Raw genomic sequence first — 24,626 nt, 5'->3', positions numbered from 1 at the left:
GCCACTCAGTGGTGGGGTTTGTTACACAACAGATATCTAACTTATAGACAGGATCGCTTGTGGAACTGAAATGTGTCCGTTTAGTGCACTACTTGAGGCCACCATGAGAAGTGGGGACACAGAGGAACAGGAAATTAACAGTGCAGGCAGGCCAGGCGCGGTGGCTCACACCTATAATCCCAGCACTTTGGGAGGCCGAGGTGGGTAGATCACCTGAGGTCAGGAGTTTGAAACCAGCCTAGCCAACATGGTGAAACCCCGTCTCAACTAAAAATACAAAAATCAGCTGGGTGTGGTGGTGGGCGCCTGTAATCCCAGCTACTCAGAAGGGTGAAGCAGGAGAAGCACTTGAACCTGGGAGGTGGAGGTTGCATTAAGTCGAGATTGCACCACTGCACTCCAGCCTGGGCAACAGAGTAAGACTTAACAACAACAACAACAACTTAGCCAGGCGTGGTGGCTCGTGCCTGTAATCCCAGCTACTTGGGAGACTGAGGCAGGAGAAATACCTGAACCTGGGAGGCAGAGGTTGCAGCGAGCTGAGATCACACCATTACACTCCAGCCTGGACAACAGAGTGAGACTCTGTCTCTAAATAAATAAATAAAAACAGTGCAGGCAGATGGACATTACTTTGGTGGGAAGAAAAAAAAAAAAAAGCAAGCTAAAGAACAAAGAAATTGACTCACATATATAATAATTAAACTACAAATGTGTCCAAAACCACATGCATGTAAATCCAAATGCAGAACTGGTACATCAGCCTCTGGGGAGGTAAGTGGTTTGCTCAGGGTGTGTGTTTGGGCAGGAGAGGCGAGAGTGAGGTGTGAAGGGGTAATTCCACTTTTGTTGTTGTTGAGACAGAGTCTTGCTCTGTCTCCCAGGCTGGAGTGCAGTGGCACGATCTCGGTTCACTGCAGCCTCTGCCTCTTGGGTTCTAGTGATTCACCTGCCTCAGCCTTCTGGGTAGCTGGGATCACAGGCGCCTGCCACCACGCTGGCTGATTTTTGTATTTTCAGTAGAGGTGGGGTTTCACCATGTTGGCCAGGCTGGTCTCCAACTCCTGACCTCATGATCCGCCCACCTCGGCCTCCCAAAGTGCTGTGATTACAGGCGTGAACCACCATGCCCGATGGTACTTCCACTTTTTATTCCACACATTTCAGTGCCTTTTCATTTTAAGAAACTGTTCTAGTATGTGTAACTCAATACATTTTAAAAGTTAATTTTTTTTAAACGCCAAGATGGTGAGAAAATACTTGTTAGTGTTTTGTGTACCTTGAAACAAATATATTCTTAACACCCCTTTTGAGAAGGTGTCCTTTTTCTCCTAATCCTTTGGTGGTGGGTGGGCATTTTCTTTCACCCCAAACAGGTTTGCAACTATTAATATGTTGGCGTTTTAGCATTTTTACCTCAACAGTCACTTTTTTTCCAATTACCTCCTACCACCTGCTCCTTTGCAAGAATTTTCATGAATCCCCAGTCTTGCCTCCAGCCATGATGTGTGATTCAAAAGCAAATTGGTCAAAAATAAAATATTTACAAGTCACTCACTCAATTATAACCTTTCTGGACACAAATGATTTTTATACGTTAGGATGCTTTATTTTTTTTTTTTTGAGACAGTCTTGCTGTCTGAGTGCGGTGTGTCTGAGTGCGGTGGTACGATCTTGGCTCACTGCAACTTCCACTTCCGGGGTTCAAGCGATTCTTGTGCCTCAGTCTCCCAAGTAGCTGGGATTACAGGTGCGTGTAACCACAACTAAGTTTTGTATTTTTACTAGAGACAGACTTTTACCATGTTGGCCAGGCTAATCTCAAACTCCTGGCCTCAAGTGATCTGCCTGCCTCAGCCTCCCAAAGTGCTGGGATTACAGGCGTGAGCCACCACGCCCAGCCAGGATGCATTTTTTAAATAGAAATGGGGTCTCACCATGTTGGCCAGGCTGGTACCAAAACCGTGGCCTCAACTGATTCTCCTACCTCGGCTTCCCAAAGTGCTGGGATCACAGGCGTGAGGCCCAGCTTGGCATGCATTTCTAGAAACAGTTTTGCCCACGTTTTACCTTCTTGAGTGAATTTCAGCCAAAAGATGACAACAGTGGCTACTAGCAGCTCTCCTGTGTCCAGGACTGAGCTGGGCCAGATCGTGTATTCCTTATGAGAATCCTCTGGGGTAGTCACTATTTGACATATGGGGAAAGTGAGGCTCAGAGATGCGCAGGGACCTGCCTGAGGTCACAGAGCTAATCAGCACAAATCTCGGGATTAAACCCTGCTGTTCTAGGGTTTTCACTATTTCTTGCCTTAGGAGAACCTTGCATTCAGAGAAAAACTTTCCCAAAAGATTTGCTCCGTTGGTGTTGGCTGGTTCTAAGGTGCACATGAAGTTCTTAGGCCTTATTGTTACCTGGCCTATGAAATGGGGAGGTGAGTCCCATGTGTCTAGATCTGGCCTCACTCCTTGGGCCTCCTCTCTTTTTTCTGAGAAGGAGTTTTGCTCTTGTTGCCCAGGCTGGAGTGCAATGGTGCAATCTCGGCTCACTACAACCTCCGCCTCCCGAGTTCAAGCGATTCTCCTGCCTCAGCCTCCCAAGTAGCTGGGACTACAGGTATGTGCCACCATGGCCAGCTAATTTTGTATTTTTAGTAAAGACAGGGTTTCACCATGTTGGTCAGGCTGGTCTTGAACTCCCAATCTCAGGTGATCCACCCGCCTCGGCCTCCCAAAGTGCTGGGATTACAGGCGTGAACCACTGTGCCCGGCCTGGGCCTCCTTTTTATTCCACACATTTCAGTGCCTTTTCATTTTAGGAAACTGTTCTAGTATGTGTAACTCAATACATTTTAAAAGTTAATTTTTTTTTAAATGCCAAGATGGTGAGAAAATATGTGTGTTTTGTGTACCTTGAAACAAATACATTCTTAATACCCCTTTTGAGAAGGTGTCCTTTTTCTCCTAATTCTTCTTTGGAGCTGGTGGGTGGGCATTTTCTTTCACCCCTAACAGGTCTGCTACTATTAATAAGCAAGCCCCGGTTCACTCCAATAAACAAGTGTGATTAGGCCACGACAATCCCTCTGGTTCCTCTAATTGAGTGTTAAGGTCAAGAGGGCGCCACTGGCATGAGATGGCCAAACTGGCGACTGGAAACCTTTCCTTTTAACCAATTTGTTTCTGATCCAAACCTGCGTTTCCCTTGCCGGGGGACGTGGCCACCCTGGTGGAAACACCGAAGGCTGCTTCCTGCTCCTCTCAGCGGCTTCTGACAGAGTCGATCGCTCCCTCCTCAAAAACACTCAGCTTCCAGAATACCACACTTGCCTGGTTCTCCTCCTGGCTTCTGGCTCCCAGCCCAAACCTTACACGTGGCTCTTTCTCGGGGTTCTGTCCTTGTTCTCGAGTCTTCTCCTTCTTCCAGAGGTCGCAAAATGGCGGCCTGGCGGCCTCATTAGACCCACAGGCAGATTTTGTTTGGTCCTCACAGTGTTTTTGGTTTCAATTTGAATGCCATTAGGCGGGGCAAGCACTCTCCAAGTTCGCCACAGTCCCCATCATTCCCTGTTGTCTTACACCCGTCCGCTTCACACATTTTCATCACCTGCCTGGTCCCTGAAGCCATCTGAGTTTTCAAAAACCCCTGCTACACAGGCTGCCTGGGAAATCCCCCACTTTCACTTCTTCGCTGTCACCAGTGCCTCCTGCTCCACACGCACATTCCTGAGGATCGCCTAGAGAGCTTGCTCACACGACTCCCACACCCCCGCCCTCCCCCCGCTGGATCCAGCAGTTCCAGGGCAGGGATGGGAAACTCACATGCCTACAGGGGCCAGGCGGGTCACATAAATGAGTGAACTAGCCAGGTATAAGAAAAGTCGACGGCCAGAAATATCATCAAATCGGATCTTTACTGAACTATGGTGAATGCATGGAACATAATACAAACATGGATGATACTGGAGTTTATATTTTTAAATTCAAAATTGAAAAAATACAAATTGAAAAATAGAAATATTTAATTATTAAAATTCTCTTTCATAATTCTTTTTGCGCCTTTGAGTTGAAGCCAAAAGGCTGGCGTCTTCCCTTCCACACCGAGATGTGTCAGGCCTTGGGGTGGCACGGTGGGGATGGGCAGTTTAGAATTCAGCCTTGAATCCTTAAACTGGGAACAATGTTTAATTTGATTCAGGTTCGTAACGGAAAACAGCTGTTCACAAGCGTGGGTACTCCCAAACATGGATATTCAGGACAACTACTGGAGATAGTTGTAGAATCTCACCATCTTCACACAGACTTGTATTTAGGAACCAGCGCCGTATTGCACCATAGTTCAATTACTATTTATGGTCTGTATTCACACAAGAAACATTTACCAACAAAGGCAAACTGGACAGTGTCTCTTCCTTCTCATGAGTCTGGATTCCGAGGGCCTTTGGGGGAATTTGGTCTTCCACCCCAGGACGTAGGTGAATATAGTCCAGGCCACGTCTTTCACTTCTGAAAGCCAACTGTGGCGTAGGAAAGAGTAAATGTTTTTTTTCCTTGCTGGTGGATTCCCCGTTTTTGCCAGGACCAAGCATATACCATCTTACATTCAAGTAGCTGTTTGTGGACATCCTTGCAGAGAAATATTCAGTGTTCAGAACGGTCATAACCTTGACCAGAAGTCTTTGACTAACCTTCTCAGGGGAACCCACTGTGGCTTTTGCTTGATTTAAAATGAACCAAGCTGATTAACTTGTACAGTTTCAATTTCTTCCACAACCAAGTCACAGAGCTTCTGTGAAATCTCTCAGGTCAAGTCATCATCAACTCACTCGTGACTAAAGCCCAGGAGCGGAAGTGTCGAGAGCGTCACGGTGTGTTCTGTTCAGCTGCTCAGAACAAGTCAACTCCTGATGATGGATGCAACGACCCGACTTCCGTGTCCTTGCCAAATTGTCACCTTGGCTCAAGGTGTCCTGTCAAGTCCCCCTGTCATGACAGCTGTCTGTAGTTGTGCTTCAGAACTCTGGCCAGTCTATGTGAAACTTTTCTCTCAATATACAAAAAAAAAAATGAGTCCTTTCCCAGTGTTGGGCCCGCCTTGGCACCATGCCACAGACTTCTTCAGTCACATCAAGTTTCTTAACACCACAAATAAATAAAGCTAACTGGGTGGTAATAGTTTATGAGCAGCGAAAGAAAAGGCCACAATCAATTTGACTCTTTCAAGCAACTGGACTTCTAAATCCCCCGAGTTATCTCCAACTCACTGTGCAACGCAAATGCCCGTTAGACTTAAATAATGGTCTCAACAGTCATGTGTTTCTGTAAAGGACACGTCACTCTGCTCCTTTATCAACTCGCCATCTGCTGTAGCTCTGAATGCCCAGGTCATTCTTCTCACGTGATTCCGGAACGGCGTACCACTGCCGCACCACTTCTGTTAATTCGCTTTTCAAGACAAACCCTACTGACATTTGAGTCCCTTTTTCAGTTCGCTGAGGATGGCGTCTCGAGTCTGCTCTGTGTACTGGTCGTAGCTCTTGCTATGCTTTGATTCGTAGTGGCGTTTCAGGTTGTATTCTTTCAACACAGACACGATTTGTTTGCATATTAAACACATAGGCATGCTCTTCACTTCCACAAAGAAATAGGCTCGCTCCCACTTTTCTCGAAACACGCGGCCCTCTCCTTCTCTCTTTCGTTTTGCCGCTTGTGATACAGACATGAGTACAAGAAAGATTTCACTTTCCTCTGAATGCTACCACAGAACAACCACAGTGCAAGCCCCGTGACAAAGGCAGTGACTCTCTGCCTCACAGGGGAGCCAAGAGGGAGTGGTGGGGACTGTGGCGAACCGGAGAGCACACGCCCCATGGAGAGGGGCAGCTCCAGCCCGTTGTTGCCAGGCAGAAGGGCGGGCCCAGGGGTGCCAATTCTTCTGACTTGTCAAAAGATGCCAAGACTGCAGATTTTGCGTGTGTGTGTGTGTGTGTGTGTGTATTAACCTGATTTTTATAACTAACTCAAGAAAAAAATGCCACATATGCTAACACAGGGAAGGCCAAACAAAACTCATCTGCACCATGGCCCATAGGCCACCAGATTGCAATCTCTCTCCTGGGGTGGGGCCTGTGAATCTGTACGTTAACCAGCATCCAAAATGATGTGGATGCTGGTGGTCCAGGCATGGACCGCGCTCTCAGCAACACTGGTCCAGAGTCCGACAACAGACAACTCACTCTCCACCTCCAGGAGAGACCGCCCTGCGCTCCAAGCCTGTCTGGATCCCCTGCCCTCAGGATGTCTCTGAGGCCATCCTTTAGGTCCCTCACCTTGCCACATCCCAAACCTGTTCCCTGCTGGGTATTCCATCCTGGGGACAGACCCACCGTCTTCCCGTCCACAGCCCTGGAAGGTCAGTCTCTGATGTGGACCCAGGGACCACCCTCTCTCCATGTGCGATCTTGTCTGCTTCTGTGGCTTGAACCCCAAACATACACTGTCCTCTAAGGACACGTCCTGAGCTCCCAAAATGGCACCTGTCACCTGGACGTCCCTTGGACCACGTACACTTACTACCAGCTCCTTCTCCCAGGAGCCCCACCACCTACCATCACGTAGGCCTGACCCCAGAAGCCAACCTCTACCCCAGTCCCCAGCATCCCCACCACCCAGCCTCACCCTTCCTGGCCTCCTGTCTGGTCTCATCACGCTCCACAGCTGAGAGGGCTCTTTCTGACATCCAGAGCCGGCCTAAGCCCGCCCCACCGCTCAAAGTCTCCTGGTTCTCCTGTGTCCCCAGGACAAACCACGGGCTGCTCAGTTTGGCATCTGAGCTCCTCAAACTCTGCACCTGCCCATCTCTCTACACATGAGCTCCCTACACGCTCATGCTCCAAAAGCATCCATCAATTTGCTCCTCTCAACATCCCAGGCTTCCTCCTGTCTTTGAGTATTCAAAGTTTCTGTTGTTCTCTGCACCCAGATCACCCCTCACCTCCTTCCCTCCCGGCCTGACAGCTGATTCTCTTTCAAGACTGAGGAGCTGGGGCTGGGTCAGACACCTCTTCCAGGCTCCCATGGTGCCCCGCCACCTCCATGAGAGCTTGAGTCCTGAGCGCTGCCTGCCTGTCCCTGCATCTCCCACGAACCAGGTTGCACCAGACTGCCTCTGACTCACCACGGAGGCCCCGGCGTCACCCACCCAGGGCCCCAGGGATATCTGCTGAAGTGAGAACAAGGACAGAGATGCCCCCTGGGGTTTCCTCCTGCCCAGTCCTGGGGGATGTCAGTGACGGGAGCCGGGGCGTGTGTTAAAAAGGAACTTTATTGGGTGTTGGGGATTCAGATGAGATCCATGAGGATGTCGTCCTCCATGACGCTGGGCTGCAGGCCCGGCTGGGGGACCGGGCCTCGGGGACCCCCGCTCAGCAGCATCTGACCTGAGGGGCAGTGGGGAAGGGACTGCATCTCCCAGTAGGCCCTTGGGCCCAGGAGGGCCCAGAGGCACTAAGTTTTCTAGGCAGCCCTTGGGGGACCCAACAGAAGCACCTTCTAACCCCATCTAGTTACAAATATGCTGTTTCCCATGAGCCTTTGGGAGCCCTTCTCTAAAACTACTTCTCTGGCCCTAAGACCACATTTCCCAGCAATCCCAGGAGCACACACAGGAGGATCATGGGAAACACTCTTAACCCACTAGGTCCTTGGACCCATGGGCTGTACTTTCCCAGAGTCCTCAGAGCTCTGCAGCCCGTGGGGGAACCCTCATTCTTGGATCCTATGTCTTTACTTCCCAGAAGCACTTGGTCTCGGTGCTCTAGCCCAGGAGCTGCTGGGACACTCAGTCCAGACCTCTGCCCTCCCCCGGGTCCCCTTACCTGGCAGTGGAGCCCGCGGGGGAAGTTGTGCGGGCCAGGACTGGGCAGGTGGTGGATGCAGGAGTGGGGGCCCCAACTGGGGCTGCCCCAGGCCCTGGTGTGGCGGGGGCAGCAGCGCAGGAGCCCCTGGTGGCTGGAGGTGGTGGAGGGAGGCCTGGGGTGGGGGCACCCCGGTCTGCGGCTGGGAGAACACAGAGAGTGGCTCAGAGGCTCCTGATAGAGACTCTCCACCTCTCAACACAGACACTGCTCAGAGATCGCATCAGCTAGTGGTGAGGGGAAGTTTTTCTTCAAAGGTAGGGGATGGACAGAGAGAAGGCGGTCTGTCTTCTGCCTAAAGCCCTGGGCGGGTCTCCATTCACACCCACTGACCACAGTCAACCTCCCTCCTCCCAGACAACAGGACCAGAACCGCCAGGGCCAGGATCTGGAACTCCCACTACCCCACCCCCACATCTCACCGGTGGCGGGTTGAGGAGGAGGCTTCGCAGCTGGGGGTTGGCCCCAGGGTTCTGAGGCCGAAGGATGGGACCAGGAGGGGGTGGGCCAGAAGCTGTTCCAGGAGGGCCTTGGGGGGCACCTGGGGGGGGCTGGGCAGTACCTTGGGGCTGGGGCTGCCCCGTGGCCCCAGAGGCCCCTACAGTACCCTGAGGCTGGGACTGCGGTGGGCGGAGCTGGAGCTGGTGGGAAGAGACACAGGGGTGAGGGAGACGGGCCTCAGGTCCCTCCTGCAGGCACAGAGAGCAGCCTCTGGGGCCTCCCCCACCCACCCCCCACTCCGCCAGCCCTGTCCTCACCAAATTCTGTGAGGGCCTCGCTTGGTCCTCCAGAATGGGCCCCAGCCCTGGGGGTGCCTGCTGTCCCCCCATCTGCATGAGGAGAGAGGGGCAGGTCAGTAACTGAGGGTGGTGGCGTCCTGAATCTGAGGCAGGAGGACCTGTGCCCTGAGGGGAATTCGTAAGGAGATAGGGACATTCTCTTTGGGGGTGAGTGGTCTGAGAGGGACACTGTATGCTTCAAGGTCCCCAGTAGGAAGCTCTGTGTCAAGGCTTTGATGTGGGTGCTGAAAAAGGAGAGAGACTGCAAGAAAATCTGAGTGGGACTTAGCTTAGGGGTGCCATGTATTGGGAGAAGGGTGGGCGTCTGTGGTCCTGGAGATCCCGGGGGGCCATGTGGGGCCCGGGCAGGAGGGGGTCGCAGTGCTGGTTTGGGGACTGTGACCACTCACTCCTCGCTGCTGCTGCTCCAGCTTCTGCTGCTGGACCTGCTTGTGGTTGGTGATGACCTGCCGGATGCCGTTGACGAAGCCGCTCTGGTCATAAGGGATGAGGCCCATGAAAATCTTCTTCTTGGACGAGTACAGGAGCATGAGCACACGCACCTCACAGGGCGCCGTGTGGGGGAAGTGCACGCAGCCCGCCTGGGTGGACAACAGCTCTTCAGAACCATTTATGCCCTGAAAGAGGGAGCCCTGACCCCCTCCCCACTCGAGAAGATTCTAGAGGCCCCCTGGGCAAGGGGAGGTGAGGTTTCTGCTATAGAAGGTTGAGGAGAACAGGTGTGCTGTGGGCTGCTCCAGAGACAGAAACTGAGGCACTCAGGGCAAGCTGGGGTTCTGGCTGCGCACTGAGAGGGAAAGTGGAGAGAAAGCGCTGGAGCCTAGCTCTTCAACCTTTGGCCATCACCTGCTCCTCATGGGATGCCCCAGTTTCCTTGGGCATTAAATGCCACGGCTGCCTCCTTAAAGGGCTGCTGAGAGTCACAGCCGTGACAGAGAGGCTTAGATGCAGAGCGCGGTACCCACAGGCCTGTGATCAACGGTGGTGTCGGACCCCGGGCCTCAAGAGATCCTCCAGGCCTCAGCATCGGCCAGTGTACCCCACGGGGAGTGCTCCCACATCACAGGGTCGCTGTGACTATGGGATGTCCGATCCACAGCAAGAGCCCTGCCCGAGGCTCAGCCCACAGGAAGCACCCAGGAAACATCACTGGTCATCAGGTGGGTAACACATGGAGCATTCAGGGCAGGGGCTCCTGAGGGAGGCGAGGCTGACCTTGGCCAAGTGAGCTGACTTCTCTGAGCCTCAGTTTCCTGCCTGAGACAGACACTGCTAGCTGCCTAATCCAAATCCAAGTGTCCTCCTCCCCTGCATTCCCAATGCCACCTGGGGCTGCAACATGTCCCAGCCCCAGTCAGTCATGGATATCTGCTCCCAGCAGCCTCCCATCAACTAGGTGCTGCCCAGTGGCCTAGGTCTGGGCCAGGAGGTGAAAGGGAGGCCTGCTCGGGAATCTGAGAAAGTCTCTGCTGTCTTGAAGACAGGGAAATACACAGCCCCCTTCCCCTCCTTCATGAAGGCATACGGAATGCCTGGAGCCATGGGAGCTACCCTGTGACTATACAGGAGAGGTCAAGAGAACCACAGGGCCCTGCCCCTGATGTCACAGACCTATGAAACCAACCCCAATAGCTGGCCCCCTCTGGATGTCCTGTTCTGTGCAAAAAAATAAATGCCTGCTCCTACAACGCCTGTCCTCTCAGAACTCAGCTGCCACAGTGTGGCCATGTGGACAGGCCATGTGCAGACACTGGGATGGCCGGTCCTAGCCAAGCCCCAGCCAACAGCCAGTGCTGTGTGAGGAGCTGTTTTTGTTTGTTTTGTTTTGTTTTTTGAGACGGAGTCTCGCTCTGTCCCAGGCTGGAGTGCAGTGGTGCGATCTTGGCTCACTGCAAGCTCCGCCTCCCGGGTTCACGCCAATCTCCTGCCTCAGCCTCCGGAGCAGCTGGGACTACAGGCGTCCGCCACCTCGCCCGGCTAATTTTTTGTATTTTTAGTAGAGACGGGGTTTCACCGTGTTAGTCAGGATGGTCTCAATCTTCCTGACCTCGTGATCCGCCCACCTCGGCCTCCCAAAGTTCTAGGATTACAGGCGTGAGCCACCACGCCCGGCCTATGAGGAGCGCCTATTTTGAACATCCAGCCCAGTCAAGCTTTCAGACGACCAGAGTCTCAGCTGCCATCTGATGGCAATTCCATGAGAGTCCCCAAGCGAGATGGCCACTGAGCCCAGGTGACTCACAGAATCATAAGAGAAAATTTTTTCTGAGTGCCCCCAATTATCTATTTGTTTGGAAAACTATGTTATTTGCAGCCAGAAGCACTCCTAACTCTCAGGAATGCCTTCTTCACACGGTTCTGTGAGGATCCCATGAGGTGATCCCTAAGGTCCTCTTTCGTGCAGGAATGCCTGGTGCACAGAAGTAACTGATCTGCTCCTTCCCCGAGTTACAAGGTGAACTGTGTCTCCCAGAAAGCTATGCTGAGGCTGGGTGCGGTGGCTCACACTGGTAATCCTAGCACTTTGGGAGGCCAAGGCGGCAGATCACTTGAGGTCAGAAGTTCGAGACCAGCCTGGCCAACGTGGTGAAACCCTGTCTCTACTAAAAAATACAGAAATTAGCCAGGCATAGTGGCACATGCCTGTAATCCCAGCTACTCGGGAGGCTGAGGCAGGAGAATCGCTTGAACCCGGGAGACGGAAGTTGCTGTGAGCCAAGATTGCACTACTACATTCCAGCCTGGGTGACAAGAGTGAAACTCTGTCTCAAAAAACAAAACCAGAAAGCTAAACTGAGGTTCCAGTCTCCAGCACCTTTTCCAGACTCTATCTGGAAAGAAGGTCTTTGCAGTTGTAGTAAGATGAGATCAGGAAAATGGGGCCTAATCCAAAATGATTGATGTCCTTATAAGCACAGGGACACAGAGATACAGAAAATGCCACATAGAGACACACACAGAGGGCAGACAGCCACAGGATCAAGGAAGACCCTGGAGCGATGCCACCTGCAGCCTGGGGTTACTGGCTAGAAGAGGCAATGAGGAGGCCTTCCCTCGAGCCTCTAGAGAGAGCGCGGTCCTGCCAACACCCTGACCTTGGGCTTCTGGCCTCTAGAACTGGGATCGAACACATTTCTGTTGTTTTGAGCCCCTCTGCTTGTGGTAATGTGTTACCGCAGCCACAGGAAACGAACACATCCCATAAACCCATGCCAGAATCAACAGCTTCCTCCTAACTGCTCCAGTCACATCCAGCTCACATTTTTAATGTGGAATATCCCTCAATCTGGTGCATACGATGATTATAATAAAAGTCAAGGCTCTAGAAGAAAGGCGAGGAACCTAAGGGCATGAAGTCCACCCAACCATCAAAAACGGCTTCCATGGGCCCAGGCACTCTGGGATTCCCTTCAAAGGTCAGCAGAAAGCAGTACAAGAGTTAATGCCCCTCGGCCCCCAATGCCCTGGACTCACGAAGCCATTGCCCATGATGCGGTAGAGGCCTTTGAGAGACTCCAGGTCCTTGTTGGTGAAATGGAACTGGACCATCCTTGAGTTCCGGAACAAAGGGCCCAGGGTGGTCTGCGGGAGACACAGAAGTCAGCTGGCATGTTGGTGTGGGCAAGTGAGGTGGGCACACGAGGCAGGGAGTGGGGGTAGGGCAGGGAACAGGGAAGAGACAGTAGGGTGAGGGCTGCCTGGCAGCAGGGCTGGCCCTCCACCACCACTCACCAGCAGCTGCTGGGGGATGAGCTGCATGATCAGCTTCTGGGGCCACTGCTCAGTCTTCCTGGGGGGGTGATGCCAGGAGAGGTGTGAGGAGGGGGCCAGCCCCAGCCCCACCGCACCCCACCCGACAGTCACCTACAGGTTCTCGCCATGATTCACATAGACCTGGCAGGGCAGTGACCGTGTCAGCTTGGTGTTGGCATCCACTGAGGCAGGTTTGGGTTTCTGAGGGGGAAAAAGAGCATGTCAAAGTAAAATGGGCCATAAGCCTCAGTCCCCTTGAGCCCTCATGTCCTAGCCTGCTGGCCCCAAAGCTCAGGATGTTCCCCAGTTTAAGTCCCATGAGCCCCTGGCCCCTCCTCCAGACCAGCAAACCTTCAATTCCTCAAATGTTAGGGCTACGTTCCCGGCCCCTAAATCCCACAATCCACTGTGCCCCAGGTGCTACATCACCTGGGCCCTTCTCTGGGCCCCAAATCCTAGGCTTTTCTGGGTTCTTTGCATGGGGACTCTCTTCTGTACCGCAAGTCCCACTGCTCCATGGGGCTCCTGGCCTGGTCCCGGATCCCACGGGTCCAGCCCAAGGAATGCCCCCAAACCCAGCATTGCAAACCCCATGCATGTGACCCATGAGTCCCACATGCCCAGCCCCATGGCCCCAGGAGTCCCAAGTGCCCAATGGACCCTCAGGCCCCTCACCTCCTGCCACTCGAGGACCCCGCTCCATGCCAGAAGCTTATTGGAGACTGACTGCTGCCCACCGAGGGCTGGGGCTCCTAGCTGGGCTGGGGAAGGGCCACTCACCCCTCCTGGGGCCACAGTGCCTGCCTGCCAGAGAGGAGGAAGGAGGGCCATGAGAATGAGGAAAGAGGGGGGCCTCCGGGGGCCATCCTGTGAGGGCAAACCAGGAAGAAGGAAAGGCCCCTTCTTCTGCTCATCCATTCCCAGAAGAGCACTTGGCCAGCCCCAGGACCCGAAATGCTTGGATGCTGCAGGATTCCAGGACTCATAAGCTGTGTGATGCCCCGGACTCCCAAACCCAGGGATTCCTTGTGTTTCTCAGAACAGCCCTGACCCACCTGGAGCCATGAGCCTCCCCATTCCGTCCCCAGACCCTCATCTCAGGCATCTGCAGCACACGTACCACGAACCCCCAAGGCCCCAGGGCCACCAGATCCACACCCCCCTGGAAGGCAAATGACTCATCCTCTAACTGTCCTAGCTGTGGGCAGCAGGAGGAAGGAGTGGGGGCAGGAGGTGTGCAGGCACCTACCATGGACGGTGCCCCGGGCTGCGCTGTGGGAGCCAGACCGGAGCCAGGGGCCACGGTGGAGACCAGACTGGGCTGGGAAGCAGGTGGTGGCTTGGGGGCACCAGGGGGTCCTGGGGGTAGTTGGGGAGCTGGGGCCTGGCTGAAGGGGGGACCCACTCCGGGAGCAGCTTGCTGGAGAGGGGTGATGGGCGAGACTGTGGGAGAGACCAAGGGAAGAAGTGAGGAACAAGTGTGTGGAGGGAGGCCTGCCTGGCCCCTGCCCGCCCCTTCATTCTCGCCCCAGGACTCACAGCGAGGGCCCAGCCCAGCCTTCTGGTTCTTGGCAGCCTCCACTGCATTCTGGGCGGCCACCTGAGCTGCACTCAGGTTCCCAGGAACCTGTGGGTAGAAGGGAAGAAGGAAAGGGACTGGTGAGGACCATGGCCCTCCAATCCTGGTGTCCCACGAGGTCACACCACCCACGGCCCCACAAGGCACAGCTGCCCCAGCTGGGAGAGCTCAGAAGCTCACGACACCCATCACCTAGCAGATGAGCTTCCATGGCCCCAGGAGTCCCACCCTCCCAATGTCCCATGGGACTCCCATCATCCCACAAGCTCCAACATGCAACTAGATCTCTCCCCAGGGGCCAGGGCTCCAGCAAGTCCCCAGAAGCATGTCCCTTCCTGGAAACATCCATACCTGGTACTGCGGGGGGACGGGGGGCAGAGGCTGCTGGGGAGCTGCTGAGAGAGTGGCACCGGAGGGTGCGGCAGGAGGCAGGGGGACTGGCTGCTTTGGCTGGAGGGGGCCTGGGGCAGAGCCACCCCCAACTGAGAGCAGGAGGGATGGCCAACCCCGGAAAGAAGGGATTCAAGATGGAGAAAGGGGAGAGAAATCCAAAATCCAAGTCAGAGGGAGCTGGGAAACACGTCGAGCCCCCGATCCCCGCGCGCGGTGCCCAGGCCTCACCGGGCAGCACGAGCCCCCGAACCAGCACCATGTGCCTTGGGTCCTGGCTCACATCTGTCGGAGGCTGCAGCGGCTCTAGCAAGGCCGGGGGGGCTGCCTTCTCAAACAGAAGCCGAAGTGCAGGCAGCTTCCGGGGAGAGACGATGGAGAAGTGGATCCCCCGCTATAGGAGAGGGACCCAGCAGTCATGACGGGCCCCCTCCATAGGGGTGTTGGGGCCAGCGCCCAACCTACCACAGCTGCTGTGTGGCTGGACAGCACCAGTCCTACAACCACAATTCCCACTGGGCTTTGAGGCAGGAGACCCTGAAACCTGGTATTGCCTGCCCCGGGAGACTCTACGTTCTGGTTTTGTCAGTAAGACTAAGTGGGCTAGGTGTGGAGGCTCACGTCTGTAATCCCAGGATTTTGTGAGACCGAGTCAGGCAGATCACGTGAGGCCAGGAGTTCGAAAGCAGCCTGGCCAACATGGTGAAACCTCGTCTCTACTAAAGATACAAAAATTAGCTGGGCGTGATGGCGGGCGTCTATAATCCCAGCTACTCGGGAGGCTGAAACACGAGAATTGCTTGAACCCAGGAGGTAGAGGCTGCAGTAAGCCAAGATCACACCACTGCACTCCAGCCTGGGTAACAGAGCCAGACTCTGTTTCAAAAAAAGAGAGTAAGCAAAGCTGGTCGCCAGTCTGTGACTATTCTGTGACTGAGTCCAGGCCCCCAGTGCCTCCTCTCTCAGACCCAAGAGTCCAGACCCCAGTGCCTCCTCCCTCAGACCCAAGAGTCCAGGCCCCCAGTGCCTCCTCCCTCAGACCCAAGAGTCCAGGCCCCCAGTGCCTCCTCCCTCAGACCCAGGAGTCCAGGCCCGCAGTGCCTCCTCCCTCAGACCCAGGAGTCCAGGCCCCCAGTGCCTCCTCCCTCAGACCCAGGAGTCCAGGCCCTCAGTGCCTCCTGCCTCAAACCCAAGAATCCTGGCCCCCAGACCCTCCTCCCTCAGACCCTGGAGTCTTCACCTCCCCAATCTGCTGCACGAGATTCTCAGTTGTGCATCCAGAGTACGTGGTGCTCTCAACAGCAGGCAACAGGTATGGAGGCGAGTTGCAGATGAGGAGGCAGACCCGGTGCGTCTGGCCACTACCAGGAATGAGAGAAGACATGGAGCCGGCAGCAACAGGGGCCCTGAGATGGAACCCAGACCCAGCACCAGTGGAGGCGCACATATTCAGCCTCATATGGAATCAGAAGCAACGCCCATAATTTATTACAGCTGACAACACTGAGGCCCTGAGAGGTTCTGGAATGTGCTCTCCGTCACCCAGCAGGCAGAGCACGCAGGAGTGACACCCACAGTTGGCACTGCTTCCTGATGGGGACGCTGAGACCAGGCACTGCCCAGACCTCCCCCAAGAACAAACCTGCAGCCTCCTGGCTCAGCGTGCTTGGGGACACAGAGCCCATGCCCTACAGGGTGAGGCTAGAGGTAGAGCCACTCGACAGGCAAAGTGGTTCCGGGCCAGGCAGAGAGAGACTGACCCAGCCTGGGCAGACGGGGCACTCACATCTGCTCACGCATCTTCTTGAAGTCATCAAACAGCTGCAAGGCTGTGCTGAGTCCTTCCGCGATGAGGCTGCAGCTCTCGCCACCCCCACCCATGAACCTGTAGGGGCAGAGCAGTCAGCCCCCAGGGTTGCCATCATCCCTGCCCCCAGGCCATGCTTGAAGAGCCTGCTCCCATGCTGTCCCCCACCCTATCCTGGAGTATGCACCTTGGGATGACAGGGACACCGCTGAGTTCCCTACCCGATCCCTGGTGCTAGCACAGCATCAGTACCAGACAGGACAGGGGACACTTGTTGTGTGCGTTTTTTTGTTTTTTTGAGATGGAGTCTTGCTCTGTCACCCAGGCTGGAGTGCAGTGGCGCAATCTCGGCTCACTGCAAGCTCCACCTCCCAGGTTCATGCCATTCTCCTGCCTCAGCCTCCTGAGTAGCTGGAACCACAGGTGCCTGCCACCACGCCCAGCAAATTTTTTGTGTTTTTAGTAGCGACAGGGTTTCACCGTGTTCGCCAAGATGGTCTCGGTCTCCTGACCTCATGATCCACCCGCCTCGGCCTCCCAAAGTGCTGGGATTACAAACGTGAGCCACCGCGCCCAGCCGACATTTATTGTCTTAATCATGAGGACTGGGAGGGAATGGGAAAGGGCTGGGAACCCCAAGCCTAGGATCCTGTGCTGACTCCAACCCTGGAGTGACTGACTCCCTGCCCAGCCTCCTGCTGTCCCCTTCCCTCTCTGGGCTGTCTGCTCCAAATCAGTCCTGGCCCCACTTCACCTTCCCGGCCAGAGATGGGGGCCTCCTCTGTCCTCCCAGTCTTATGGGCTGAAGTGTGCCCCCCTCAAAAAGACAGGTTGAGGTCCTAAGTCCCAGTACCTCAGAAGGTGACCTGATTTGGAAAGATCTTTACACAGGTAATCGAGTTAAATTGCAGACCCTAATCCACTATGGCTGGTGTCTGTGAAAAGCAGAAACGTGGACACGGACACACATACAGAGGGAAGACACAGGGACACAGAGACACAGGGAGAGGCCACGTGAGGATGGGTGATGCAGCCTCAGCCAGGAAGGTCTGGGCGCACCAGGCGCCGGGAGAGGCAGAAGGGCCCTTCCCCTATAAGGTTTCAGAGACAGCCTGGCCCTACCACCTGGATTTTGGACTTCCAGCCTCCAAGACCCTGAGACATCGATTTCCATTCTTCTGGCCAGTTTCTCATACTTTGCTACAGCAGCCTGGGAAACTAACACATACAGACTCTCGTTTCTCCTCCGCCTGATCTGCAGTTGCGTCGCAGCATCTGTCCCACATGGGTTGTGGCCTGGGGATGGCCTCTCCTCAAGGGCAGCTGTGGTTGCCACCATTCTTCCAGTCACATAGTTGTAAGAGGCTGATCTTTGCTGCAGGGGACGTGTGTGGAGACTGAGCGCCCCTCTGAGGGTCTTGAGGGCCCTGTCCCTCTGAAATGTGGTCTCTGACCCTACCTCCCCCAAGGCCGGGATGGGGTCTGAGTCCTCTCTCACCCCCAGGCTTGCCCACCACAGTGGGGCACACGGGAGGCCTCAGGAAATGTAAGCTAAATGAACAAATGGCTACAAGCCCAACCCTGTTCATCAAGGCTGGAACCAACCCAGGCCCTTGGCCTGGCATCCGAGGCCTTTGAGTCCTGCACCCTGCTCTCCTGCTCCATGCCCGCGCCTATAGGTCCTCTTGACTGATGAAGCCCAGACATCCAGGTCTCTGCATGTGCTGGAACACACCCATTCCAGCCCAGATGGAATCCAGTGAAGCTACGACACCCATCCTGGTGTGCCCTCCTGCAGGAAGCCTTCCCTACGTGCCACCTAATTTTAGGGCCTGCCCTTAATCACATCATAGATCACCTGATACTGCAGCTGTCAAGCTTCTCTCCACACCATGTGCAGTCCTCCATGAGAGACACCAAGGTGTCTGAGCCCCAGGTCACACAAGGCCTAGGAACCGTCTGCTGAGTACTCAGCGCACTGGAGGCCTGGCAGGGCCATGTGGCAGGGCATATTTTATAATGCCTGGAGACATTTTTGGTTGTCACATCTTTGGGAGGGGGCTACTGGTATCTAGTGAGTAGAGGCCAAGGATGCTGTTAAACATCCTACAATACCCAGGACAGCCCCCACTACAAGAAATGATTGTGTCCACAGGGTCACTAAGGCCAAGGATGAGAAACTCTGCTCTATGTCACCTACAAATTCCAGCTATCACAAAGGGAAAGCTTCTGTGTCACCTTTTCACTATACATCCTGCACCCAGCACTTGTACACACATCCTGGAACAAAGCAGATGCTCAACAAACACCTGCTCCAGAAGCGTACAGAGGTAACGGCAGCTACTACGAACAGGTGTTGTTTAATGAACCCTGACTGCACACCAGGCCCTAAGTGAAACACAGTACACAACTTAGCTCCTGTGATCCTTCTAACAGGGAGATACACACTACAATTATCCATCTGCAAACCAGGAAAGTGAGGCACAAAATCCTAGCAAACACTTACACAGCACTTAATACATGCCAGGAACTGTATTAAACAGTCATCAACTAACTTAATTCTCCAAACATCCCTATGAGATTGTGGTACCCAGCCCCCAATACAGCACCCAGCAATTCAGCCTCTTGTAATTCACACCCTGTGCAGTCTCCTCCTACACTGAATGGGACAGGCTTATACTGCACACTAAATGCAATATGGCAGAAGTGGACTTGGCACCGCAGCTCAGGCCTGTAATCTCAGCACTCCAGCACTTAGGGAGGTCAAGGCAGGAGGATCGCTTGAGGCCAGGAGGTCAAAACCAGTCTGAGCAACACAGCAAGACTTCATCTCTACAAGAATTAAAATAAAGAAATCAGTCATGCATGGTGGTGCCCACCTGTAGTCCTAGCTACTCAGGAGCCTGAGGTGGGAAGATCACTCGAGCCCAAGAGGTTGAGGCTGCAGCAAGCTATGATCCCACCACTGCACTCCAGCCTGGGCAACAGAGCAAGACCCTGTCTCAGGTTAAAAAAAAGAATGTGGGCCGGGCGTGGTGGCTCAAGCCTGTAATCTCAGCACTTTGGGAGGCCGAGACGGGCAGATCACGAGGTCAGGAGATCGAGACCATCCTGGCTAACACGGTGAAACCCCGTCTCTACTAAAAAATACAAAAAACTAGCCAGGCGTGGTGGTGGGCGCCTGTAGTCCCAGCTACTCGGGAGGCTGAGGCAGGAGAATGGCGTAAACCCGGGAGACGGAGCTTCTAGTGAGCTGAGCTGAGATCCGGCCACTGCACTCCAGCCTGGGCGACAGCGAGACTCCGTCTCCAAAAAAAAAAAAAAAAAAAAAAGAATGTAACAGGAATAATGACATGTAACTTCCAAGACTTGATTACAAAGAGCCTAGTGGGGCCTCTGGGTGCAGCGGCTCATGCCTGTAATCCTAGCACTTAGGGATGTTGAAGTGGAGGATCACTTGAGACCAGGAGTTCAAAACCAGCCTGGGCAACATTGCAGGACCTCGACTCTACAAAAAACAATTTTTTTTGAGACAGGGTCTCACTCAGTCACCTAAGCTGAAGCACAGTGGCACGATCTCTCCACCTCCTGGGTTCAAGTGATTCTCCTGCCTCAGCCTCCTGAGTGGCTAGGATTACAGGTACATGCCACCACACCCGACTAATTTTTGTATGTGGTTTTTTTGTTTGTTTTTTTTGAGACGGAGTCTTGCCCTGTCACCCAGGCGCGATCTCAGCTCACTGCAAGCTCTGCCTATCGGGTTCACGCCATTCTCCTGCCTCAGCCTCCTGAGTAGCTGGGACTGCAGGTGCCCAACACCACGCCCGGCTAATTTTTTGTATTTCTAGTAGACAGGAGATTTCACCTTGTTAGCCAGGATGATCTCGACCTCCTGACCTCATGATCTGCCCGCCTCTGCCTCCCAAAGTGCTGGGATTACAGGCATGAGGCACCACGCTCGGCCATTTTTATTTTTAGTAAAGACGGGGTTTCACCATGTTGGCCAGGCTGGTCTTGAACTCCTGACCTCAGGTGATCTGCCCGCCTTGGCCTCCCAAAGTGCTGGGATTACAGGCATGAGCCACCATGCCCAGCCACTACACAAAAAAATTTATTTTAAATTTTTTTTATTTTAAGACAGTTTCACTCTTGTTGCTAAGGCTGGAGTGCAATGGTGGTTGGCCTACCACAACCTCCACCTCCCGGGTTCAAGCTATTCTCCTACCTCAGCCTCCTGAGTAGCTGGGATTACAGGCATGCGCCTCCATGCCCGGCTAAGGCCTGTAATCTCAGCACTCCAGTACTTAAGGAGGTCAAGGCAGGAGGAGCGCTTGTATTTTCAGTAGAGACGGGGTTTCTCCATGTTGGTCAGGCTGGTCTGGAACTCCTGACCTCAGGTGATCCACCTGCCCCAGCCTCCCAAAGTGCTGGGATTACAGGCATGAGCCACCACGCCCGACCTACAAAAAAATTTTTAACAAATCAGCCAGGTGTGCTGGCATTTGGCTACAGTCCCTGCTACTCCAGCTACTTGGGAAGCTGAGGTGGGAGGATCACTTGAGCTTGAGCCCAGGAGGTCGAGGCTGCAGTGAGCCATGACTGAGCCACTGCACTCCAGCCTGGGTGACAGAGTGAAATCCTTCCTCAAAAAGAGGCCTGGGGCTTCCTCTTTGCTGTCTCTATTGGGTCACTCAATCTGAGGAATGCCAGTTGCCATGTCAGACAGTTAAGCAGCCCCGTGGAGAGGTCTTGCGGCTAACAGCCACAGACTCACCACCTTGGGAGCCGATTCCCCACCGCCAGTCAAACCCCCTGGATGGCTGCAATCCTGCCGACCTCTTGACTCTTGCCTTGTGAGACCCTCAGTCGAATCATCCAGCTAAGCCACTCCTGTGTCCCTGACTCACAGAAACTGCATTAGATAAATGTTTGCAGTATGAAGCCGTTAGTTTGGTGGTAATCTGTTATGCACCTAAGAATAATACAATGAAATACTAATACAAGTACTATCCACATCCCCAGTTCAGAGATGAGATACTAGGCACAGGGGGGACATGAACTCCTGGGTCTGAGAGTTAGTTCTGTGGTGGAAGAGCCAGGATTTGACCCCAGACTGCCTGACTCCAGAGTCTACAATGTCAACTATCAAAATCTGATCCAGCGCCAGGTGTGGTGTTAAGGCAGGAAATTAAAGAAAAATAAAATTAAAAACAAAGAGAAATAAGTTTTACTGTATTAGGCTGACTTGCCTGAGAGGCAGCAACAGACACAGCCCAGACCCAGGAAAAGTTTTGATAATATTACCTAATGTGCTCTTGGAGACTCTCCCAGCACTCCCTCAACATAGGGAGAAGAAAAAACAAATTTTCCTTTGTTTTATGGAATGAGTTTATAGATTTCTGTTCTCTGTAACTAATGACTTCAAGTATTCTCTTTTATCTAAGAAGTACAGTGAAGGTCATGAGAAGCCTGAGCTGCCTGGGCACCATAGTGAAGGTTATGGGATAAGCCCGTGTCTAGGCAAACCTAGATAACGGACATCTGGGTTGCATAGCAACGGTTATGTGTAATCCTGAGTTATAAACCTGTTACAACAATTTGATTAACTGTCTTTGTCCTGCCTCTGTATCCCTGCTTTCACGCCACTGTAAGTTTGCTTCAAGCTAGCCCACCCCCTTTTGTGAAGTGTGTATAAAAGTCAAGTGCTGTCTTTGTTCCAGGCCGTCTTTGGACGTGAGTCTGCTTGGGCCTGAGTGCACTCAATGAAAGATTCTCTTGCTTTAAGCGGAAGACTCTCTCCCGTCCTCCTCAATCCCGAAACAGTGGCTCACCCCCGTAATCCCAGCACTTTGGGAAGCTGAGGCAGGCAGATCACGTGAGGTCAGGAGTTCGAGACCAGCCTGGTCAACATAGCGAAACCCCGTCTCTACTAAAAAAAAAAAAAAAAAAAAAAAAAATTAGCTGGGCGTAGTGGCGTGTGCCTGTAATCCCAGCTACTCAGGAGGCTGAGGCAGAATCGCTTGAACCCGGGAGGTGCAGGTTGCAGTGAGCCAAGACTCTGCCACTGTACTCCAGCCTGGGAGACAGAGCAAGACTCTGTTTCAAAGGAAAAAAAAAAAAGGTCTGATTCAAGCCACAGAGGGATCTATCCTGGCTCTGACCCATCCCCCTGCATTGAGACTACAATGTACCCATCTGGAAAAGGAGAACGGGGTAAATAGAAAAAGAGAGGACAGAAAGGGGACAATCACACAGGAAGTACAAGGTGGCTGCTGGAGCTCAGCGAGGCCTCCCTGAATGGGAAGTTTTTCCTACTTCTAAACTGGTTGGCAACATTGCTGAGCACACAGAAGCCACAAAAGTGACTTCTGACAAAAACACAATCACCTTCAAAGTCCTTTAAATCGCTTCATGTATGAGATGTTTCCTGCAGCTCAAACCCAAGCCATCCCTCATTCACGGCCCCTCACAGGAACCCCAACCCACCCTAAGTGGGGGAAAAGCTCACTTAATGCCATCGAGCCAGGTGACAAACTCATAGGCGCTGCTGGTGGGAGCGTGACATTGTACATAGGACTCGGGAGCGCAGTCCACTGTGTTGAACACCACGAGGCTGTACTGGGTCCCTCCATACTGGGAGGGGAGAACAGAAAAACTTTTTTTTTATTTTTTATTTTTTTTTTTGAGACGGAGTCTCGCTCTGCCGCCCAGGCTGGAGCGCAGTGGCCGGATCTCAGCTCACTGCAAGCTCCGCCTCCCGGGTTTACGCCATTCTCCTGCCTCAGCCTCCCGAGTAGCTGGGACTACAGGCGCCCGCCACTCGCCCGGCTAGTTTTTTGTATTTTTTAGTAGAGACGGGGTTTCACCGTGTTAGCCAGGATGGTCTCGATCTCCCGACCTCGTGATCCGCCCGTCTCGGCCTCCCAAAGTGCTGGGATTACAGGCTTGAGCCACCACGCCCGGCCCAGAAAAACTTTTAATCTGGGATCTCAATTCTCTTTTCCCTCAGAGAAGGAATCAGGGCTCCCAGCTTCCTGTTCCTCCAGAACCAGGAACTCCTCAACTTCCTCCTTCCTCAGACCCAGGAATCTCAGCCCCATCCCCTCCTCCCTCAGACCCAGGAGTCCAGACCCCGAACTCCTCCTCCCTCAGACCCAGGAGTCCAGACCCCTGTCCCTCCTCCCTCAGACCCAGGAGTCCAGGCCCCTCCTCCTCCCTCAGACCCAGGAGTCCAGACCCCTGTCCCTCCTCCCTCAGACCCAGGAGTCCAGGCCCCTCCTCCTCCCTCAGACCCAGGAGTCCAGACCCCGAACCCCTCCTCCCTCAGACCCAGGAGTCCAGACCCCTGTCCCTCCTCCCTCAGACCCAGGAGTCCAGACCCCTGTCCCTCCTCCCTCAGACCCAGGAGTCCAGGCCCCTCCTCCTCCCTCAGACCCAGGAGTCCAGACCCCTGTCCCTCCTCCCTCAGACCCAGGAGTCCAGGCCCCTCCTCCTCCCTCAGACCCAGGAGTCCAGACCCCGAACCCCTCCTCCCTCAGACCCAGGAGTCCAGACCCCGAACCCCTCCTCCCTCAGACCCAGGAGTCCAGACCCCTGTCCCTCCTCCCTCAGACCCAGGAGTCCGGGCCCCTCCTCCTCCCTCAGACCCAGGAGTCCAGACCCCGAACCCCTCCTCCCTCAGACCCAGGAGTCCAGACCGCGAACCCCTCCTCCCTCAGACCCAGGAGTCCAGACCCCGAACCCCTCCTCCCTCAGACCCAGTAGTCCAGGCCCCTCCTCCTCCCTCAGACCCAGGAGTCCAGGCCCCCAGCCCCTCCTCCCTCAGACCCAGGAGTCCCAAGACTCACGTCTCCCCCGAAGTCCGTCTCAGCAGGAGGACCACCATTAAAATACCTGTGAGGGTCGGAGGTGAAAGGTCGGAGTCAGGCAAGAAGCTGTGGAAACCGAAATGGGAGGGCGGGATTAGAGCCGCGGAAACGGCACTCACTCGATGGCCGGCAGCAGGTAGTGCTTGCGGAGTCCCTCGAAGTAGGGTCCCAGGTTGGCCGTACCCTCAATCACAAACACCACGTCGGCCACCAGGCCCCCGGCGCGGGCCGGGCCCTCGGACCCGGGGACCATACCCCGTGCGGTAGCCGCCACCGCCACAGCCGCCGCAGCCGACACCGCGGAATGAGCGGAAATGCGCCTGCGCTGCGCGCGCACCCGCGCCGGGCGGTTTAGGGACGCTGGGAATGCGGCCATGTTTGTGCGGGGCACGCGCTGAGGCTTCGTTCTAGCTCCATCCTCCTTCGCCTCCACCACGTGGAAAACTCAGAAAGGGCATAGTTAGCCCTTTTAGGGGCCTGATGGGTTCGACGGAATTCTTGTCAGGATTCTCAA

General features: G+C 54.3%; 1 protein-coding gene across 14 annotated transcripts; it reads right to left on the bottom strand.

The window, feature by feature from the left end:
- Positions 1-3,894: 3,894 nt before the first annotated feature.
- On the bottom strand, positions 3,895-24,418 carry MED25 (mediator complex subunit 25). 14 transcript variants are annotated; one of them, XM_074024287.1, is made up of 18 exons: positions 24,232-24,418; positions 24,092-24,137; positions 22,731-22,877; positions 16,224-16,322; positions 15,678-15,798; positions 14,669-14,831; positions 14,399-14,529; positions 14,008-14,095; positions 13,718-13,911; positions 13,144-13,272; positions 12,584-12,669; positions 12,448-12,505; positions 12,190-12,297; positions 9,105-9,296; positions 8,674-8,745; positions 8,338-8,556; positions 7,877-8,057; positions 3,895-5,705 (listed from the first exon to the last, which is right to left on the bottom strand). In XM_074024287.1, exons 2-18 carry the CDS (start codon positions 24,127-24,129, stop codon positions 5,461-5,463), a joined length of 2,271 nt encoding a protein of 756 aa, XP_073880388.1. In that variant the 5' UTR covers positions 24,130-24,137; positions 24,232-24,418; the 3' UTR covers positions 3,895-5,460. The 14 variants fall into 14 exon arrangements, with proteins under 14 accessions (XP_073880388.1, XP_015296656.2, XP_015296657.2 ...); XM_015441170.3 differs by having other exon boundaries at positions 22,753-22,877; XM_015441171.3 differs by having other exon boundaries at positions 3,895-5,576; positions 22,753-22,877.
- Positions 24,419-24,626: the final 208 nt, after the last annotated feature.

Source organism: Macaca fascicularis, chromosome 19, assembly GCF_037993035.2.
Source record: "Macaca fascicularis isolate 582-1 chromosome 19, T2T-MFA8v1.1".
In the NCBI taxonomy this organism is placed as follows: domain Eukaryota; kingdom Metazoa; phylum Chordata; class Mammalia; order Primates; family Cercopithecidae; genus Macaca; species Macaca fascicularis.
The sequence above is the reverse complement of the archived record's forward strand: the minus strand, read 5'-3'. Positions and strand labels throughout refer to the sequence as shown.

Bases quoted from the DNA above. Each gene is read 5' to 3' on its own strand.
- MED25 (XM_015441170.3), bottom strand. From the start codon at position 24,365: ATGGTCCCCGGGTCCGAGGGCCCGGCCCGCGCCGGGGGCCTGGTGGCC. The intron at 9,297-12,189 runs GTGAGTCCAGGG...TTGTCCACCCAG, and splicing joins GCATCATGGGCAATGGCTTC to GCGGGCTGCGTGCACTTCCC. The intron at 5,706-7,876 runs GTAAGGGGACCC...CTGTATCACAAG, and splicing joins CCCGCGGGCTCCACTGCCAG to CGGCAAAACGAAAGAGAGAA.